This window comes from Hylaeus volcanicus, chromosome 8 (assembly GCF_026283585.1).
Source record: "Hylaeus volcanicus isolate JK05 chromosome 8, UHH_iyHylVolc1.0_haploid, whole genome shotgun sequence".
Classification (NCBI taxonomy): domain Eukaryota; kingdom Metazoa; phylum Arthropoda; class Insecta; order Hymenoptera; family Colletidae; genus Hylaeus; species Hylaeus volcanicus.
Window position 1 is genome coordinate 927087 of NC_071983.1, and position 22248 is coordinate 949334.

The window sequence follows — 22248 nt, forward strand, 5'->3', positions numbered from 1 at the left end:
CGAGCCACGCCGGAGGTACCAGGGGAATCCCCCCGATACCAGCACTGCGATCGGGAAACCCTGTTGGTTGTTCGTTAACATTAAAACTACCAATGACGTATATTTAAATTACAATATTTGAAATTAGAGGGAGAGAGGGCGAAAAGAACTTATCGATATTATTAGTTCTCTATTTTTTTGTGACACCATAATTTCCAACAAAAGGCATTAATAATTGAGTCATTTTAGACAAAAATTCCAAGTACAACGTTTGGTAGCTTTAGTGTTAATACTTTATCTATCAAAAGCCTACTTTTGAGCACGCACAAGTTAATATCAACCTAGACTAATACACAGTTATATAGAAAGTTTTCTTCTAAGTTGTATAAATGGAGCAATACTTGAAGCATTACCGTGTTTAGCTACCCAAGTCCACCGTTAATGTGGAAAATCGTTTCGAAAGACAGACCAGACTATGCTCCTAGCAATTATACTCAAACTATATGCGAAATGAAATATACTACATAGACTAAGATATTCCGAACGGTGTGTCACACGCAACACTGGTCTATAGCTCCAACTTCCTTTGCTAACACGGCCATAAAATAGAAAATCATCGTCGCACATACGTGACGTTGGTCTATCACGGGAATCGGAGCGTCACACGTACACGCGATACCGCGGTGGTGTTGACGAACACATTCAAACCATCTCGTTACGACACATACCTTCTTTTACGTTCTTATAGATGTTGGCCGTGTCCGTGGACGTCACGACGGTACTGTCGATTATTATCTTCAAGGTGGATAATTGAATTGGCCATCTTCAAGGTGGATAAAAAAGGGAACGTGGTACTGCGCGACACGATACCGATTTTTCCATGGAAAATCGCGATCGAACGAAATCGTACCGATATTCGGGAAAACGACACTGAATTTCAACGAGAGAAGCATAGTCGATGGACGAGATACACGCGATCTGTGATCTTGAATAAACGAGTAGTTGTTGTATAAATCCAAAAATGATTGACTTAGGTACAGGGAGGATAACGTTTCACAATAACACTTGATCGTGCCCACGGATGCGTATCTCTTCCAACAACTACGAAGGCACACCAGAGAACACTGCCGAGTTCGCGGAAGCGCAAGAGCTCGTCGAAAACTCGAGTGACGTAAGGGCACGAGCTGTCAAACTTACACCGTAGATGACCGACTGGCAGACGGACGAGGACTGAGTAGGGCAGCCGATCGCTCGTGGATTCCCCGTTCTATCTCTCTCTGTTTCTACCCCCCACCCCCTGCCCGAATCCGCCACGAGCCCCCACGCCCCTCTCGCAATCCGATCCTTCGCGAGCGTCTCTCTCGCACGCACGCAGCGACCGCATACTTTTTTCCTTCGTTCTCCCCACGTAGCACGTCGTCCTCTCCTTTTCTCTCTGTTCGGCCTTCTCCTCGTGCCGGAATCTCTCTTTTCATCCATCCGCCACCTTCGCGACATCGTGAAGCGTGCGCGGACCACACGGGGTGGGGGAAGCCACGAGGTCGGAAAACACGGAAATTACGGGTTGAAAAGATGGGGCATTATCGAGCGTAAGTGGATCGAACATGCGACTGAAACTCCACTCTCGAGGAACGGCCGATGATTGATGCGCTTCGTCGAGCACACTGGTCCTTTTAACCACCGATCCTGCCATAGATCAAGAAAATAGACCAAGAAAAACCGAAGAAAAACGAAGAAAAACATGGGAAAATTCGCGAAAGAGAGTCGCGTGTCGAGCGACGCGCGCGCTCTCCTCGCGTGGAACTACGTTTAATTTGAACTTCCCGCTCGGTGGCTGTATCGAGGATGCCGCAACACGTAGTTGCGATTGTCCGCAACTATGAAACCCGTGTCTGTATTTTCGCCAAATCTCGTGAACGTGGCGCGCTCTAATGGCGGTGAGACGAGACGTAGACGAGATGGCTGAGTCGTTTCATAAAATGGCTGACTCCCTTGTTCCCCGTCTTAGACTTTGCCTCTATGTATCGCTACTCTAGCGTCACGCCTAGCGCGCATGCAATGAAAATCCTTTCAACGGACCGTATGCCATCCTGTTCTCCGCTCTGTAACGCTCTAGTGGAGGGCACCGCGTTCCCCTCGCGGTTCTTGCACCCTCGAAATCTCAGGGTTTCGTGAAAACGCGACGCGAGACTTCCACGGAAATAAATTGAGATCCTCAAAAGACACCTAAGGGGGATTGTAGTATTTTTCGTGTTTCATAGAAAGAGATTACGTGAAAATCTTTCAGAAAGCTTTGGAAATATAAAAAAAAAATTAGTAGAGACTCAAGCGTCCAACATTTTAAAGTTGACAGCACTATATATCGAGCGGTTATTTGATCGAAAAAATCTCTATATTCATATCAAATCCTCTAAAGTTGATAAATTATGTCAACGACGGTATATAAACCCTTAAGCCACGTATGCAACGTATGGCGCACGATACACTCAACCACCTTAAGCTGGGTAGAGATGGTTATAATGTAACGTGTAATGCTAAGATAGACAAACTTTTCATGGAGATCAAAATTTCAAATAAAATGGAATATTCTGCTCAAGTATGTACTTTATGTAAGAAGAATTTCCCAAAAGGGACGTTAAGATTTTGTTTTGTAATAAAAAGAAGATGGGCCACTTAAATGTACCCCAAGTATTCCTTTTTTCGTTAAATTGTTTAATCAAACTTCAAACCGCAACGATTTCACGCTTTGAATTATAATAAGCTGTCTTACACCCGTTTAAACCCAGCCCAAAGAGGATCGTCGCCTTCGAAAGCGCGATCTGTCGTCACAGGTACACATGGAAACGTGGATTTACGCTCCGACATACGCGAAACGTTCCAGAGTGCTGGGTCAACGAAATGCGGCAGCGATTTGCGTAAAGTCAATGTCGAGGTGAATTTGGTTTTATACGCAGACCATAAAGATCTCATGCATTATGAACGAGGCGCTTTCGAAATTACGCGTGTTTTCCTAGGCGCGCGTGCGTGCAACGATACCGATACCCTTTGCGTGGAAGGCACTGCGGGGGCCCGATTTTCCGAAAACGAGCGACAGGCGATATACATCAACGATCGATTATGTAACGAGAATTCCGATGCGTCGATCGCTTATCGCCTTTAGACGGTGTACCAGCTCGCACGCGAGGCGAACGCGATTGCAACTATTATGGCTACGAGCGCACAGTCGCGCAAAGTGGCCGCGTGACGTTCACCTAGAGAATGCCAATGCTTAATGACCGCTCGGTAGTACGCACTAATTACTCGATCGGATACGATTAGATTCTGACGCAAACAGAGTAGTCGTATCGTCCTTTGCCGTTTGCGTTATCCGCCATAAATTCTCTGTGAAATCGTTCGACGCGATGAAAGACTCTGTTTCCGGCTGGTACAGTGTTTTTCAATATTTTGGAGGCAGTTGGAAAATTCCGAGAAGTTCGTCGGCTTAGTCGACGACGTAGTCAACAACTTTTTTTGTTGACATCATATAATTGAGAAAGTGTTTACGTCGTTGGTGGAACGTGACTTTGAGTGCTGTAACTAGATTGTTATTGACGAGAAATACTCTGGATTTCACAAACCATGAGGATTTAAGATTGAAAAAAGTTTGAGAAACAGTGCAACGCTATCAGTGGGTTTGGGTTCTGAATACTCGATCGAAACGGTTCGTGGGAGACTATCGATCGATCGATAAATTTTCTTGTCGCACCGTCACTGGCTACATTTTCTCGAAACACTCATCCGGTAGGAGTGGCGAAGCGACAGGGTAACCGCTGACTCCTCGAAATATCGCAGACGTACAAAATTGTCGTGACGACGCTGGCGCATGCAAATAGAAAATAGAAATGAGTTTAGAAATAGAGTCGCCAGTCGGCGGCCTAGAATTCGATCGGACGTGGCCCATCGCGACACTGTTTCGAGCTACTTGGAACGCGTCTCGTCTCGACGGTACCCTAACGAATATTCAATAATAGTAAAAGTGGCCTTGTTTTTGATCTCAAAGTTTGCCAAGCACGTTGCTGACTTCACAGAGAATCACAAAAGAAACATAAGACACGAAATTCTAAGAATAATCATTCTATAAAAAATAATCGTGATTTCTACACGTTAATTATCCCAAACAAATAATTAAATAAGTACTTCAATTTCCGTATTTCTCCCTTAAATTAAACAAAACGTCTATATAAATAAACCCCGTTTGAAATCGAATGCTATTCGATGTCAGTAAACCTCAGACCTCCACCTATACTTCTCTAGCGAATATTCTCCTCTTTCGATGGGCAAGATGAGGAGGACGACTTTCGATATAAACACGATCGTCGAGGAAGCATCGATGTCGCGGCAATTTTCGCGATGCATCTACGGCTCGTTACGCGAGAGTCGCCGCGAATTCGACGGTACCTAATTGAACCATGAATAATACATTAGACATCGACGCGATTAAAAGCACCCTGTAGATGGCCTGCAGACGTAGTTACACTTCCTTGAATGCGGCATCCTGCCGTAAAAATATTGACCGGGTAATTGACCAGTCGCGGTCGACGCTCACCACCGCTGGAACGGACAATACTAGCTCGCCCGCGACTTCCTTCCTACGTGGAACGAGCGAGTAAACGCGAGTACTACTGCCATCGCGTAGGAACTACCGCGCTCGGTAGTGGTTTCATTCATAAAGTCACGCGTTTAGCATGGAAACGTTTGCACGCGTTAACGAGGGAAACGCTTCATGCGCCGTCAAGACCTTAAATCTTGCTCCTAGGAACGGCTGCCTTATTTCCGCCCGTGGATGCTACCTTCGACATCCTCTTTAATGTTTCCCGTGGGCTCGAGACGCATCGGTTAACAGTGTTGCGGTCGAATTTCACACGTTCGCCATGGGAATACTAAAAAACGTTGAGAAAGAAATATCTATGTAGACTAGCTCGTTCCAGAAGGACTCCATAAAACAGCGATTCTTAACCTTTTTTCATTTATGGTACATGGGTTTCTACTATTCTTACTGTTCGAATATATTGTATATAAAATATCATCTATGTATGTTTTAGGTCTTCTTTAAATTGTGTCCCATCAAAAAGCTTTGGTCCTAAATTTTTTTTCTCCAAATTATATTAACAATTCTAAAGCCTGTAACGAATAAAAATTCATCCCGTTAGCAAACATATCTACAATCTAACCCGACCTGCCACGACGCAGCGGTTAAGAATCACTGCTCCAGAACAATGCTTTTGTTTTGCAACTTCAATTTTCGCGTTGCACGGCAACAAACGGTACTCCACGTACATACGCGCGGACTCGAGAAACAGACATAGATAGAATTCCGACAAGTAAACGTAATACGTGCAGTCTTGGATCCCGGTTTTCAAAGTGCGGTGACCCTTCAGGCTTGGGCGGAACTCCTTCACTTCCGGTGCTGTTCCGTCGGTGCTATTTCTATATATAAACCCACACGCTTTTGTTGGCGTACACCTACTACAGCACAAACGCGCCTATGTGCCACTGCCAAATGTTCCCACAAAGTGTAGCAGAGGGCGAGAGAGGGGTTTCTCTCGTTACACGGAACCACAATTTGTTAATCGGTGTTACTGGATTTGTTTTCCACGCTGTTTCGACGGGATCGATCGCGTACAATGCGACGAAACGACTAATTTCACGTGAGACGTGTAGAATGGTATACAATTATTTGACAAAATTTGCTGACTTGTCAAATGGATACTAAATTTATTCTACTATAAACAGGTTTCCAAAATGAACTTATGTTTTTACCAAAAGACAATCTCGACGTCCCTTTTGGAAAATCCTCTACGAAAAGCCATCTCGAACAGACTCGTAAGAATCATCCGCGAGATATAGGTTTCTCAAAAATCTACATATTCGGGCAGAAAGCTTAGGAACATTCATTTCCTCCCCTATTTACGAGGAACGATAAACAGCTTCAACAACACAGCAATAAATTGTGAAACGATAAATACTTTAGAAAATCCTAGTCATCGAATAAAATTACAACACCTAGTGAACTCGGCGATTCACAATAAAACAGGATAGAAAAATCAACTAAGATTAATCTGAAGTCGTACTCACTCGGAAACCCGGATGGGGAAGTAATAATGTATGCTCCTTTGTATCCTTAGATCGCACTCCATACAAGTTCCGGTTGTCGCATCTTCCAAATTTTCTGACTATCCGCGGCGACAATTAACGAAGGAAATAATTACGACGCAGAATATCGGTCTGCTCGTTTATTTCCGTTTAATTGGCGTATAGGTTCGCTCGCAAGATAGCGTTGTACAATTGACATCTTCCTACGACTTCCGGCGCTAGCTGTACGTCGGTGATTACTTTTTGTAGAAAGTTCGTTGGCACGTGGGAATGGTGGGAGGGCATCGGAGGCAAAAGGTCGTACGGATTTCCGTGGCAAGTAAAATGCACGATGCAAAGAAAAACTAAAAACGAAAACTGTGGTTAAATCGCGAGTCCTTCGAAAAAGTCGCCTCTTTTCTCGAGGTCGACGACAGACGTCCGAACCTTTGAGGTGGGTGAACGCGAGAAAGTCGTCGCGACACGTGACGGAACGAAGTTAAAGCAGAACGTCGACGAGAAAAAGCGAGAGACCGGAAGGAAAAGGGTAGGAATCATGGTAAACGGGTCGTCATCCTAAAAGACACAACGTGGAAACTGTTATGTAATAACGAGCACACGTTACACGCGGCGGGGGCGGTGAGAGGACGAAACGGAGTGGAGGGGATGACGGGACAGCGAGAACGAAGAGGCCAACGTCCAAGGGTGGGAAGTTGGTGGCCCCCAGGATTCGAAAAAAGTTTAATTTTGTCCATACGAGTTTGAAAGGTGGGAGAAGGTCGAAAATCTAAATGAAGAGAGAGATAACGCAACGGGTAAAGAGGAAAGGCTTCCGAATCGGCGCGCGTTGCGCGAACCAAAGTAACAGGAAGTCGAGATGTTTCGTCACCGTGTAGCCAGAGCACTGTCGTCGCTCGCGACGAGTTAATTTCGCGTGGTTTCGTTCGCGCGTCGCGTCGAAACTCGTCATCGTGTAGCGTCGTGTCGTGCCGAGTCGAGTCGAATCGTGTCGGTTCGAGTCGAGCCGCACGTGCGCCACTGCATCGGAGACGCGCAGGGCAAAGTGCATCGTGAGACTGCTGACGGGTGCAGCACCGGTGCTCCTCCGGCTTTCCGATGCAACGCGTCGCCCTATCCCCCTCGGTTCCTCACCTCCCCTCCGCCGCCCCCCCTGTCCTCGTTCGGTCGACCGTGCGCACAACGACAGTACGACGCACCACGTGACGCATCCCCTTAACATCACCGGACCGATTACCGCACCGTCGTTGTTTAGTTTTTCCTTCCTTCCTTCCTTCCTTCCTTCCTTCCGATATCCCTTTTCGCCTATCGCTCCTCTTCCTCGGTATTATCACCATCATTTTCCCTGACCCCGCGACTTTCAACATCCGGCCGCTTCTATTTTCACGTTCGCCTGCCGCCACGTTTCTCGGCGTCCACGCCTCTCTCTCTCTCTCTCCGAACTTCCCACCGATTTTTCCTCGACACGACGAATGTATGTATATCTGTATTTTTCTCGAGCGACGCGTCCTCCCCTTTCATCCACGGACACATCCCGTGTTCCTCTTCGTCCGACGTAGAGGAAGGAAACTGTTTTGTCTCTGTTCCGCAGGAATGTTTGCCAGCCTTCCTCTCTAACCGTTCTGTATCTGGCTCTTTTCCTCTCGTTGGATTCTGTCGAGCACTGCGTCATTTCTGTACAGCGTATGATTCCTTCTCTCACTTTCTATCTCTCTTGCTCTGTTTCTCTGTCGTTAGTACGTTCCGCGGTCTTGCTCTCTCTCTCTCTCTCTCTCTCTCGGATACCGCGATGCGTCCCTCTCGGTCGTCATCCCCACCAGATTCGGGTCGACTCGTTGCACCGGGGAACCGAGCGGTGCAACCGTCCTTGTCGCTCGGCTCCATTCATGCCTCGACTCTCTTTGGGTTATGCAACTTCGGTGTGAGGGGCGAGACGAGGGGTTGCGTCGTCGACTGCGCCGATACTGCATGTTCGTTTCACCGAATCTTACCTTATGGAAAACTTGGCTAACTTACCGGACCAACCTTCCGTCCGATGCACACGCACGTCTCGGACAATTCCTCCTCAATCAAAACCTAGCGACTACTGCACAATATTCCAATTATCCCTCTCTCTCTCTTTCTCTCTCTCTTTGTCCTGTCGATATCGGTCCTCCTTCCTGCCTCTAACCTCTTCACGCGTGTATTTCGTTCCACGCCGCGCTGATTAACCCGTTGGTCCCAGAAGGGATCAGGGTGCTACTAAACGAATACAATGTTTAACCAACTAAAAAGCGAAGTTTAAGCCTAGTAGCAAATGGTTTTCTCCAATTAGCCCGTTAAATCGAAGTTCCACCGCAATTTTAATACACAGTTTTGATATAAATTGAAAGTGGTACAGTTTAGCGTTATCACACTTTCTGCAATCTTCAGACGCATTAATACTCGTGTATTCGTGCGATAATACTTGTTTACTTTGAAATTGTACTCCGAGGACAAAAAAAAATTGTTTATAAACGAGTTATACAAACGTATAACTGTGGCTATCGAGAGCGCATTCATTTCAGCATCACCGATTTAATCGAGGTGTTTGCTTATGTCATCATGTTGTATTGTTAGCTTTAATGCGCAAACGATACCGAGCGATCTGGACCCTCAACCCTGGATGAAAAGCAGTCCTAGAACTGTGGTCAGCAACCTATGAACAGTGAATCAGAACGAGTGACTCACGATGACATCACAAATGACTTACACGAATAAACGCGACATCGGAAAAGTCATCGAGTGGAATCCAGAAAGATTTGTTCCTATTATTTTTTAATTCCTTTATTTTTCCTTACGTTAACACTTTAGTTGAACGCGAATAATTTTCGATTGTTCCTGGGACACGCTTTGGACCGGATCGGGGCGAGGAACAGTCAAAAAATCCTGCTCGATTACCGTGTAACAGTCGTAATTCATTTTCTTTTATTGCACTTTGTACAAACAATTTACTTGTCCTAGCGTAGGAAGGTTTTCGTACTCGCGAATCGAGCAATCGAGCCAAGTTTAAAGCAGTCGAGTCGGTTGCTCGATTTGGCGCGATGTTTGCATCGTAAAAAAAAAGAACAATGATACACAGATATCCGATATGTTAATCAAAAATATTTGTGGCGAACATTCGACTAAACTTGGTCCGAATCAAACCTTCCACTTTTCAACGGTAGAGTGACGATCGTAATTTAACAAACCGTTGAAATAATATTAATTATTAACTATCTAGAGTTAACTAGTAATCGATGGAATTATGGAATTAATTACTGTCCAGAAAAATCTCCTGAAAGCATCACTTCGATCGCCAAGTATACGACGACTGGTACTGCAGTTCACGTACATTAGTTTAATATAAACCAAGCAGCGAATCGGATTCTTCAGCTTTCAAGTAACAACGTCGCCTAAATTCGGGTCGTCGAAGAAGCCCCGGATAAAAATTATTCAGATACATCGACGCGTTCGCGATTGCACCGACAAACACCAGAAATGCTATTCCCGTTTCTTTTAACAGAGATTTTCCAAAATTTCAAACGAGCAACTTCTTCGACGTCGACGACTTTCGATCCATCCCGTTTGTGAATTTCACGTGCAAATTTCTTACGTTTACATCGGGACACTCATTACGTTCGAAAATACACTCTCTATATCTTACATGTATAACTTACATGTATAAAAACAATGATCGTGATCAAATTAACTTCTTCGCTAGATAAGTAGTCGGAAATAAAGAAAATGGTAAAGAGGCAGTTAAGAGTTAAGATGGTGCACCTGAAATCTAAGATAGTGCATTTTGTAGGGGAAAGTTGCCTACGTTGGACCAGTGTTGTGATTTCAGCTGTAATTTGGGTTCTTTGATTGATTTATTGTACTTATCGGGGGTGCACTATTCACAGGTAGGTGTTGAACGATCAATTAAAAGGTTCAGCCATTCTAGTGGATGTAAAAAGTCCATTTGTTCAAGTACAAGATGCTGCTTTTTCTTTCAATTCTATTCTAGAAGGTTGGACCACGTAAATTGACTACAAGCTCTTACCTACACTTGAACAGACAAGGTGTCTATTACAGACAATGGCAATATTAATAAAAACGAAACAAGTTCATCGTGAATTTTGTTTTCATGGTCTTAGAAGTTAAAATTTGTTAAATAGCAATAGTAGATTGTATTGTGCGAATGTTTATACATTTGTGGCAAATGAAAATATGAGGAAGTCTATGAAAATGTGTACAAATGCAAAAATATATAAATATGTAAAATATTTTTCTTTACATTTCTAGTCTTTTTCTGTATCCTTGAAAATATGAGTTTGCATAAACATCCGCATATATTACTTTTTCTATCAGGGCCCAGACAGTTGTTATCCCAAATAGTTTAATAATACTTGCTGTATATCTACATTTGTCGTCATTTCTCATAAGAGAATTTGATTATTATTGCTATTAGTCAAGCAATTCGAAAATACCTCCAGTCCAATACAAGATCTTCATTAATTTGATACACGTTCATACTTTATAATTTCTTCCAATATCCTCTAATATATATATTTTTGTTTAATTACCTTAAATATCAATTTATTTCCCTTCTTACCCTTCCTAAAAAATATTCAATTTTCCACCCACGAGTGAAACTATTCAAAATGGTCCAACATCGACGACTTCCCCCACATCCGATAATTGCGCCGCATCAATTGTACGTCCATGCACCTGAGCCATCGAATCGATCTCGTACGACAAGTGGATTGCAAAGACGTATCGGCGGATGTAGCATAATAAATATGCGTGCACTTACCCGACATGTTCGAAACGATTGCGTGCGTGTCGTGCGGGAGATACTTCGTGGTTGCGACATTCGTACTATCCGTGAGAAAACTCATTTAAGAAAGACACGAAGAGTCTTGCGTAACGCGACACAAGGGAATCATAACGATTCCTCGCTCAAATCGTTCTCGATCGACGCGCTGAACACGTTGAACACGGACCCCAATTTGTTACACTATATTAGAATCTATCGCATCAAAAAATTGACCCAGAAAAACCATGATTTATCATAACACAAATAAAAGCAACCTCTGTTCAAAATGTTTCGATAAATTGCATCAAAGAAATGTATAAACATATCTTCTTTTACCCTATAAATTATAAAATTCATTTTTAAGTTCAACCACAATCAATCTCCAGATCCACTTGCGTTCAACGTGTCAAAATGCGTAATAAATCAGTAATCGACCATCAAAACGATTCTTCCTTCAAATTTGAATACTTTATGCGGTTTTTCGGAAATTTCCCCGAGCTTCACGTCGCGCGGAACTCGTATTTCCAATCTCGTCCGCCAAAGGCAAGCGAACGCGACGTGGTCCGAGATCGTCGCTTTTGCTTCCAGTTTTCACTTTTTTCTAGTTCTTCCTTTTTTTTTTATTTCTCGTACAAGGAATGATTAACTACCGTTTTCGTTTGACGGCAGGAAAACTTCGAGAAGCAATTACCCGGTTTTTCTCCACGGTGCACGTGAATTGAAATGCTATCGACGCCAACCCCGGTCCTGCGCTTCGCGATGCATCGACCTCTCGATTTTAACATCGAACAGGGAAAACAGGAGCCGGGATATAAAACGTTCCCTGAGTGAAGCGATTTCAATGTCCGAAACGTGAAACTTTCTGCGCCACCGTCGCGTGCAACGACGATCACGGCGCAGAAACAACTCCTAAAGCGTTGCCGAAGGTCGTCGTCTCATTGATCTAATTGACTCCTGAATCGGATCAAGTAAGACTAGATTCATGGAAGACACATTTCGATAGTTTCGACGCGGGAAACGCTTAGAATTGACCCCGATATTTTCCTAATATATATACATAAAAAAAAAAGAAAAAAATCCGATTCGAACATTGAATCGATGGCGTCGCGTTCCATCGATCACGATCTACGTGAACGTCGAGCACACCAGAAACAAACGATCCGTCCGACACGCGAGTCGACGTACCCGCGAGAGGAACAATCGATAACTCAACGATCGACGTGTCGTGCGATTTGTCCTCCCACGGGACAGCTTCGATGGAAAAGCTACGACAAGAATCGACCCTCGTGTTCGCGTGTGCCTTCGAATTTCGCGCGACGCGCTGTGGTTTACCCTAATCCGACGTCTAGGGACATCATTACCAAGAAGCCAACGATGGCAGCCCAGCTGGCAAGTTTACCGTTCCCGCTGCAATCAGAAAGGAAGAAAAACATTTTCTTTTGAGGGAATCCATTGGCTAAACGCGAGCATGCTTTTGCCTAGGCGGTCTGTGTAAAGTTGACAGCTCAGTTTGTGGAAGCTCATAAATAGTTACGAGTTCTGACTTTATTTGCGATAGTTCTATAGTTCCTGATCAATTAAACTAACAGGTCTATCAATTACATAGAACTATTGGATAGTTCTTTTAACGAATTTTTATTCGAATGCGATGAGTTCTGATAAAATCAAACGAGTTTTAGGATAGATTTCAGATTTTATTTAAATCTTGTCTTGTTTAAAAAATTATCCTATATATATAATATATATATCTAATTGATAAAACTTTATGAAATTGATATTACTTTAATTGATCAGGAACTATAGAACTATTAAAAATGGTATCAGAACTCTTAATTATTTACGAGCTTTTACAAAGTGAGATGGCAGCTTCGCAGAGACACCTTGCCGGCTGGATTGGATCTGCGAGGCGGAGGAACTAGTGGGTCGATGCACGAACAAACGTCGATTAGCACGTGCGATCAGGGACACGATGGTGGAATCGATGGAAAAATGATGCGAGGAGTGAGCTGCGGAAGAAGTTGGGATTGGCGCCGCGCCGTGTCGGGGATCATCCAGGTATGGCCGTGGCAACGGCCAGAGAGAAAGAATACCACAGGATGGCGAGAAATAAAAGGGTTTTCGCGGCACAAGTAGGGATTAAGCATACACAAAACAGGCACACACGCGAGCAACACACACGTGTACCCGGTATTGCACGTCACGGCTTGTTGATTTCGTAAATTATACACGCCCATCAATTTTAACGGCTGGTAAAATGCGCCGTTGTGTTTCGGTGGGCGTTCTACCACATCAATCATATCCGCGCGGTAAATACCTCCTTTCGGTGTGCCTCAGAAATTTGTATTTTTATTAGCCATTACCGTCTCATCGCGCGCTATACGAATCGCACGATGCACGGTTTGTCCCCTGCGATCCAGTCGCGATGGCCAATCTTCCTGGCGTACGAGTGAAAGGAGGTATTCTTTTATTTTAAAATATTTCTACCAAATTAAATGTAAACAAAAATGTTTAAATTGCCACTAAGATAGAACCATTTATACCACAGGTTCTCTAGACAATGTTACGCATTCACCTCGATACAACCCTCCAAACCCTCGTGACCTCGCAACGACGAAAGTATCATAATACCGTATTACCACAAAGCATGACGTACAAGTTGTACAACTCCACACATTCCTCAATTGCAGCCCAACCGATCGCACGAATAAGGTGTATTTGGGGTTAATCCACGAATGCGTGTTTCCACTTATTTTCATGAAACCGTTGGATTTAAACGACCTTCTATATTGGCTTTATATATCGAAGAACAGCATAATGCGTTGACCACCACTTTTCGCTAATACCGCGACTAGATTAGGAATAACAGGTCAACACACTTATGTAACACAACCCCATGTAAAGGTAGCTATGTAAATCTAAGCCCCAGGTGTGCGCTTACCCCAACACACGGGGTAGGTGCAGACCATTGTATTCCTCCAACTAAAATTTCGTCAGGAAATCCTTATTCATTCGTATCACATGAAAGAGCAGTTTCACTTAAACTTAAACCCCCGGTCTTTATTTTGAATACGAAAAGAATTGCTTTGCATTCGCGGACATGAACATCGTCGTTCCATTTTATTCTCTATCTTTGTTCATATCGTATACAATTTTTCCATAGTAATTATTCGTAATTTCTTATTTGTTCAAAACATGTAAAAGCTTAACCGGTTAGTTAAAAGAATCTGTTTGTACTCTGTTGAATATTAAAATTATTTTTAAGGTAACGATCATAACAATTACCAATTTATAAATTTAATCGTACAATTTCCCTGACCCCCACTGTACACTTACTAAATCGAAGGGTGCAGTTTCCCCAAACGCACCTTGCTCACGCACAAAATCATCGTACGAAAAATGCTCAAGCCCCCTGGTTGGCCGGCTAATAGCCTCGCGACTATGTCAGCGAACCCGAGACATACCTTTTCACCGAGCACAGAAAGCCATGCAAATGACGACGAGCGACCTGAGTTCGAAGAATTCACCGGGCCTCTGAACGTTGCCCGTTTGCCGAGAAAAATTCGATTCCGAAGCGACGAAGGTCCAATCCTTCGCGTCGAACTGACTCCCAAGTCCCCGTTTCGGACTCTCTCGCGTGATCGTTACGAAAACTATCCGATTCCCAGATCTCGCAAACTCTCTGCCCCACACCGTCTCGCTCTCTATCTCTCTCGTCCTTGTCCCTTTGCTTGTCTCCGCGCGATATCGCTCGATCTTCGCCGCGAGAATGGATTTCGCTACGTCCACGCGCGCCCGTTTGCCTTTCCTAAGAAACTCCGTCGTCCTGCTAAACCAGAAAGCAAAGCGAGGCCGACGAAGAGCGAGCATTGTACTCTCTTCCCTGGGTCTCTCTTTTGGAAAAAGATCACACGCGGTGTACATGAGCGAGAGCTGCCACTTGGAGGTCGAGCAACGGTTTACCCGTGCAGAAGAAGGAGAGGGGATCCATTTTCACTTTTGTGTTTTCCGAGGCCCAGGAGGGTTCCCGAGGGAGCGAGCCGAGGCCTACTATCTCAGGAGACGCGCGTTTATACACGGTGTATGCTCGGGTATCCGGGCAGGGCGGTTAGATCGCACGCGAAATACAAAAGAAGCCAATTATAATGACAATGCGCCTTCAGCTAGGCCGCTGGGCCTGGGAAAGAAATTCGCTACGTCCGTTTTACCGACGCCGTGCTAACTACGCCACTGCCGTCACGCGCCATTGTACCGTAATCGTTCCCAAATACGCCGTGTATGCGCGCGTCTATATACCTCCGTAGACGACGCTAAGCATCCTCCTTCGGCTTACCTCAACGCGACCATTTCGTCCCGCGACAAATTTCTTTCTCCTCGAGGGTATCGTCCTGGGCCCCTCTTACGCGTTTGCGTTCGCAACAAAAACGAGAGAGAAGAGAGAAACGACGAGAGACAGTGGAGGTACCAGATAGAAAACGTTATCGGGATCAAGCCTTCTCCAAATAAAGCGATCCCCGGATAATTAAACGAAATAGGGTTTTCAACGTTTCAGGTGTATCCAGGGAAGGTGGGATTTGAGATGTGAGACATCCATACATTAGCAAAATGATATCAACAAACAAATCGTTTGACGCTAAGCGACATACAAACCTCTGATGCGCTTCCGGAATTATGTCGTCGATCACCACATAGATCATCGCACCAGCAGCGAAGGCAAGTGCGTAAGGCAGCGCAGGTTCGGCGAGAGATACTCCAGCTGCTCCAATGACACCAGCGAGAGGCTCCACCATCCCCGAGAGTTGGCCGTAGAAGAAGCTCTTCAGTGTGCCAATCCCTGCCGCCTGAAGTGGCAAGGACACCGCCAATCCCTCGGGAAAATTCTGTATACCGATTCCGATTGCGAGGTTTCTGGAACAAAAATGAAAAACGCAACCCTTATTCGCAATTCGATAAATACCTCGCGCAACTCTGTGATCGGTCGAAGCAGAAATAACGCTAGTTCCTAGCGAGAAGCAAGAAAGCAACGTGCATCGCGATCGAACGATAAGAATAAAACCCAAGAGACAAGGTGGCTCTGCACGAGCCAACTTGCACACTCTCCTCTGGTCGCGATCGCGGTGAGTTCTTGAAACTGGTCGACGGCTTCGACATTCTCTAGATTTTTCCATCTGGCCGAGTCGAATGCCCGAGAGCTGCGGAGCCTTCCTAGATGGCCGCTCTAAGTCGGTCTTCAGTGCTCGCCAATGGAAACTAATCACGCCTCCATGGCATTCGGTGTACCTGTCCAACCACGACGATCATCTTGTTCAGAAATTTCATTGTACTCGCAAACACGCCTGAAGATAATTCTTACACGCTGGTCTAAATCTTTGAAATGCTGACAAGAAGTCGAAAAATGGAAATTGTCATTTAGAATCTATTACAGTGAAATCTTGTAGCGAACTATTATATAATAGATGTTATAGATAATATGTAATTAATTTTCAACCAAAGAACTCCACCAATATAAAAATTCTCCACCCATTAAAAACAAACGAATCGTTCAAATGCCTCAACCAGTGGAGTTATATATTTCTTGGACGATTCAGACGTTTGGACCTGAATCTCAACGATCGGTAATAACATTTGTAAGGTTATTTCCATACGATCCGTGCGCCATGATTCCCTTCCCTTTCTCTTTGTCCCAACGTTTTCTTCGCAACTTGGTGGATCTCGGTAATCGTGATCTACGGTCCAAGGATTAATACAGCCGGAGTATAATGAAGGGAGCCAGACAGACTGAACGAAAGAAGCCAAGAGGGGCGGCGGTGGCGGCGGCGCGGGGAACGCAGGAGAGCGAGCTACGCGGCAGGTGAATGAACCAACACGATCGGGTACGTACTACGTATACGTAACACTCGAGTGCAGACAAGACACATATTGCATCGCCACTCCGTGGCCTTTAGAGAGACGTTTAAATCGTCGACGAATTTTATTTCCTCGTAGCCCCGTCGATCGAGTCCCCGTACCCCCGTACCCCCGTACCCCCTTTCCCGTACATCCTTTCTTTCGTGGCCGAGGCACGCTTCGCGCAATTTACGCGAAACGAAGAATACTCGTGTAAAAATCGAGGGACCCGAGCGAATGAATGAACCGTGGCCCGAGGAATCCACGCTGAAACGGCGCCGGCGAAGAAATGTTTACCCCCGAGCGAGCGCTCGGTACCTCCTACGTACGACTGTTTTAATCCTCAACGGTGGCGAGCATTAAAAATTTCCAACCAGGACAATAGAGAACGGGGTCCAGCTAGACAGCCGCCGGAATTTCCGATAAACGAGGCTTCCCGAGCCGAGAGCAGACCGCAAATCGACCGAGAAACGATCGCCGTGCCGACGAGGATCCGATTCAACCGTAAGAAGCAAGAAAACGGTACCAAGATTCATCGGGTAGACAGACTATCCGAATGAATGGCTCGACAAGATCGGATGGCCAGCGAACTAGGGGGACGGGAAGAGGGGTTTTTATGGTGGAAAAACGGTCCGTTCAGGCGGGAGGAATGCGGTAACCGATGTCTCGGGACGACCTAGCTTTCGCGAGCGCGGAGGATTCACGGGGATCTCGCATAGACGGAATTTAATTGAGGAGTAAACGATACTAGGAGCGCAAGAAAGGAACATGTCCAGGGGAGAGACCCGGCGAAAAAGTCGAACGCGTTTCTGAGAGTAAACGCGAGCATCGCGGTGGTAGACCGCGGCCGAAGAGATACGACGGGAAGCAGAAAAAGCCACGAGAGGGCCCCGACTGTTCGAGACAATAAGCGAGGTGTTCCGCGATCCGACGCGGTGGATCGCCGCGATCGACGAGAACGGTTAGAATTTCCAAGGAACAATAGATCAGCGCACGGTTGGCAGAGGAGCGGCGAGGTGGCCGAGCAGGTGAATGAATGACGTGATCCAAGCTCCTCCTTCCGATCCAGGGATCACCGGCACAGGCCGCGCCGGCGTTCGCTCGTATAGGGTCCCCTGAACACATGGTATGGTATGTCATGCCGCGCGGCGTGTAGTGCGTTATTTCATGGGACGGCATCGTCGTCGCATTCCTATAGCATCGAGGTACATAAGTGGTTGTACAGTTAACCCGTCGGGTCCGGCTGTTCGCCAGTTGCACCAGGGGAGGTCACCCAAGTTCCGAGAATGATCGTCCCCTACCACCATCCTTGGCTTCACCTTCTTACTTTTCCCTTCCTTCCTTCGCTGCCGCGTCCTTCTCCCTTGGATCCTCCCGGTTTCTGCTACTCCTTCCAGCCGTTTCTACAGGCCGGTTTCTTTTCCTTCCTGAGTTCTTCTTTCTGATTTCCACGGTCAGGGCCGCTGACTCTCGGACTCGTCTACCGTGCCGCCAGACACCTAGAGCGACGACATCGACGTCCGCGTCGCCGCGAACCCGCGTCCCTCAACGCGCTCGATTTTCTCCACCCAAACTCGAGGAAACCAACCGTACGATATTTATATTTGCGTCCAAGACGCGGATAAAGTCTTTTTTACGCTGATCTAAATGGATTGGAATTGGATGATGCATTGGAAAATACAATCGGTCCCATAAATATTCCCACCCTCTATGTCTATCGAAGAAATTTGTTTAAATTAAATGGTAGGTTTGATGTTTTCAAGGATATCAATTGCTAATTACTTGCAATTTAGCTACCTTGACCCCCCTGAGTAGCCAAGCCGCGGGCAGCCGTCGGGATCATCGAGCTCCCTCTTGCTAACGCGGAGAAAACGCCATCGACTAATAACGACTCGAGCGTTTACGGTTACGCTCTCGTGCATACGCCAGGTGAGAGACTATATCCCCGTGGATCTCGTGCTCTCCGGTTAAAGATGCTAGAAGATAACGTATGGGGCCCCGATACGATGTTGGCGGTTAGTCGAGCATCGTTATCGCTTTCCCGATAGTCGCCTGCAACACTTCCCTAACGGCAGGTTGTTAATGTTGGCAGAGGAACTCGAGAGATTCATCGTCGTGGCCGATAGTTGAGAAATCTCTCTAAAAAAAAAGAGCAAGAATCAGAGTAAAGATTTACGTACTTCTAAAAGTCATGCAATTTTTAAATAAAAAACTTTCGGAACTAAAACAAGGTATACAAATTGCGTGGAACACCCTGTAGTACAATCACCATCGTTGACCATCGCTTGTTCCCATTTACCAGTCAAATATAAAATTGTCACGTGCAGAGAATTCCCCGAAAGCACGATTATTTCATTGTAATTTGGCCCCTGCAAGTTATTTATGAATGAACCCAACACCTACACAAGGATCTACTCTAGTAATAAGCATCGAGTTGCTTCCACGCGCGTAACCACGCTCCTTGTCCTCCATCGAGAGGAAACGAAACCGCGGCGGATGGTGTGGGTACTCGATATTCCTCTCCTCGTAAATTTCATTTCGATTCCACACCGTGAACGCGATTGCCCGCGAGACCGATGATTCGCAGTCAAGATTCTACCCTGGCTCGAGCCCGAGCGGAGACGATAGATCGACTTAGCCGTAAGTTACGAGAAGAGAAGTCGCGTACAGATAACCTCGCCAAAGGGGGAAGCAAGAAGTGTCTAAGGGAGCGAGAATGCTGCCGAGAATATTCGATCCTCCGCGCTTAGGATCCGGGAGAAAGTATCGTCGAATAATCCACGCAGTAATAGATCCTTCCAACGGACACACACGGTCAACCTTCCTTTTCGTCCTCCTAGATCCCATGGAAATGATCTATATAGACTTACAGATACATGTACCGATATCAACAAATTTGAAAAATTCCCAAATAAATAGATAGTCTACGCTGGAGTAATCTATGCTGGGACAAGTATTATATTATCTAATCTTCGATAGTCTCGAAACAAAATTTTAACTCTGTAGACATTTTCACGAGTGCTCCTAATGAAATCGATAAAATTGTTGCTTAAGCATAATAATATGATGAAAACAAGAAAATATCACTCCCAGCCTATTTCCACGAGTTGATAATAAAACGAACAGTCCACGATCGATAATCTCGATCAACGCACGTGTGCCGAAGTAACGTTTGAAAACGCCATTAGCCGTTATCTTCTGCTTTTTCTCGAGTACCGTTTGTTTCTAGATTAGAAACCGTTTATCGCACCGTGTCTACTTTTACGCGATCCACCCAACACCCAAGGAAAACCTTGAAACGACGCTCGTAATTTCCTTTTTTTAATCTTTTCGCGACTCGACGCGCCGCGAAGGCGTCGCTATTTACACGTGACGATCGCACCGAACGACGTCCAAATCCGTCATTCTGTTATTAATATTTTTAAACACGCTTCTGCGTACTTATCGATAACGGGACCATCTTGGTAACGAAAGTCGAGTCCTCATTTGTGGTCTTCTATATCCTCAAAACCTTGCCGGTCCTGTCCTTCTACCAAGAGTTGAGAGTTTCTCGTCATTTTCCAAGCATACCGTCGTCGCCCGTGTTAACGTCAAATCACGTTTCCTCCGAGCCTTGGCAATGATCGGCCGGGGGCCCGCCCCCCCACGCGTCAACACTCCCGTCGATCTGGCTTTTAAACCAGAAACGATACATCGCCTCAAGAATTCCTCGCGAGGGCGTCGCGCTGTCTCGGAGCCGAAAATCGAAAGATTTCTCCTAGCAGGTAAAAAAAAAAGAGATCTTACCAAACTGGTTGGCAGCCATAAAAAAAAAAGTAGCACGCGTGTGTTTTGGTTCCCGTAGTCGAACTCGTATCACGGCCACACCGTTATACTCGCATATTCGATCGCGCGCTAGGTTGGTGGTCTAGCGAGGACAGCCATAAAAATTTGCGTCGTTAACGAAACTACGGAAATTAGCCGGCGCGTACGTAGCGATATCATCGAACTTAACGGGCTATCGAACATAACAGCACACTTCGCCCGGTGTGTACGAACATGGCGGCCACCGAGTAGCTTCGTTGAACGCACCGCCGTCGCCATTTTGCATTCCATAAGGCCGCGGTTGTCCTTACGTGGCAACACCTATCCTCCTCACCTCCGTGGTCGTGCAACGATCGAATGAATCGTAAATTACTTTCCTTCCGAGATCGTTGAAATATCCGACGATAATATTCCGTGATGGACGATCGATCGATCCATCGATCGTCTCTGGGTCGCGGTAAACCGCGTTTTGGGCTCTAGATCGCTGTAATCTTGCGATTAAATATCTCGTGGGGGTTCGGACTCGATTTGAGAAAACGGATAAGCCTGGATTAATGAATGCGAATATACTGGGTTCATTCGCGAGTAATTTCAAGTGCAGGTAGCGAATACTCGTGCTTTTGGATAGCAATTCTTTTTTTTTGTCTGCTGATTAGACCAAGAGATGCTCAACGATGGTGATTATGTAATTGATTGCGATGTATTGTGTAATAACGTATGTGGAAATAAAGTATGAGTTAAAAAGGGGAAGTTATATTCGAAGTAACCCAATATAAGAAGGTTTTACAGGTTGGTCGTTGCAGGTAACGATTGTTAACAAGTTCTAAACATGTTCAGAATCAATGATGATTTTATAATTGATTAAGGTGTGATTCCGAAAAATGATCGTTTAAACAGCCCGCTAGGTGAATCGTTGAAGGAAGAAGCGATCGTGGAATTTCTCTCGGAGTGAATGAATCCTGGTACCGGTGTATCGTTCCAACCGAGTCCTTTGTCTCGTCTCGATGCTGGAAACGATCATCGAGCGCGTCGTTTCCGCGCATTCGCCGGGACAGGTCGATCTAGATGTTGGCGGAACTACCGCGGCAGCTAGCAGCAAAATTCGATAGCTCGAGATACCATAACGAGGACTTCTTCGTGTCGGGTCGACTTCCAAAGGAAGTATACATCGAACGAGAGAGTAGGAGGAAGAGAAGTAAAAAGACGAGGAGGAACGGTCCTGAAGGAAACACGAAGAATCTCTCGGAGGGACTGGCCGCGCGATTGGTGAACCTGAAAGATACAGATAGAGATAGACGAAGGATACCGATAGACGGACAGAGATAGCGTAAGGTGTATGAAGAGGGGGAGGAGGAGCGCGATTCGAAGGAAGAAAAGAGAAGGAAAACCGTCTGTAACGTGTGTGTCCTTAGACGAGCCGTGTAAGTTTCGTACACACGTTCCGTATAACGCTCGTTAAAAAGAGAAGCCAAAGGGAGAAGGAGCAACGAGGGACAAGCGTACACGTATAAAACGTGTTTGTGTGAGAAAACTCTAAGGAGCGAGCAAGAGAAAAAGGAGGGAGAGGGAGAGTGAGACTGAGAGAGGAGAAGGAGGGGGTGCAGAGATAAGAGAGTGAGGAGAAACGAGGGAGGGAGTAAGGAATGCATGGG

At 45.6% G+C, this 22248-nt stretch overlaps 1 protein-coding gene across 7 annotated transcripts in view; it reads right to left on the reverse strand.

Annotated features, from left to right (window-relative positions):
- Window positions 1–22248, reverse strand: part of LOC128881619 (zinc transporter ZIP11) — a 68641-nt gene that overhangs the window by 33542 nt on the left and 12851 nt on the right. For 5 of the 7 annotated variants that reach the window (XR_008458124.1, XR_008458123.1, XM_054132863.1 and 2 more), the window contains exon 5: window positions 15557–15814. The exons of 1 other annotated variant lie outside the window; for it this stretch is intronic. Coding sequence is in view for 4 of the 6 variants with exons in the window: in XM_054132863.1 (XP_053988838.1) it covers window positions 15557–15814 (258 nt within the window). In the remaining 2 variants the exon portion in view is untranslated. Of the gene's footprint in view, window positions 1–9031; window positions 12317–15556; window positions 15815–22248 lie in introns of those variants that run through there. One more of the 7 variants, XM_054132865.1, reaches the window with a different exon arrangement.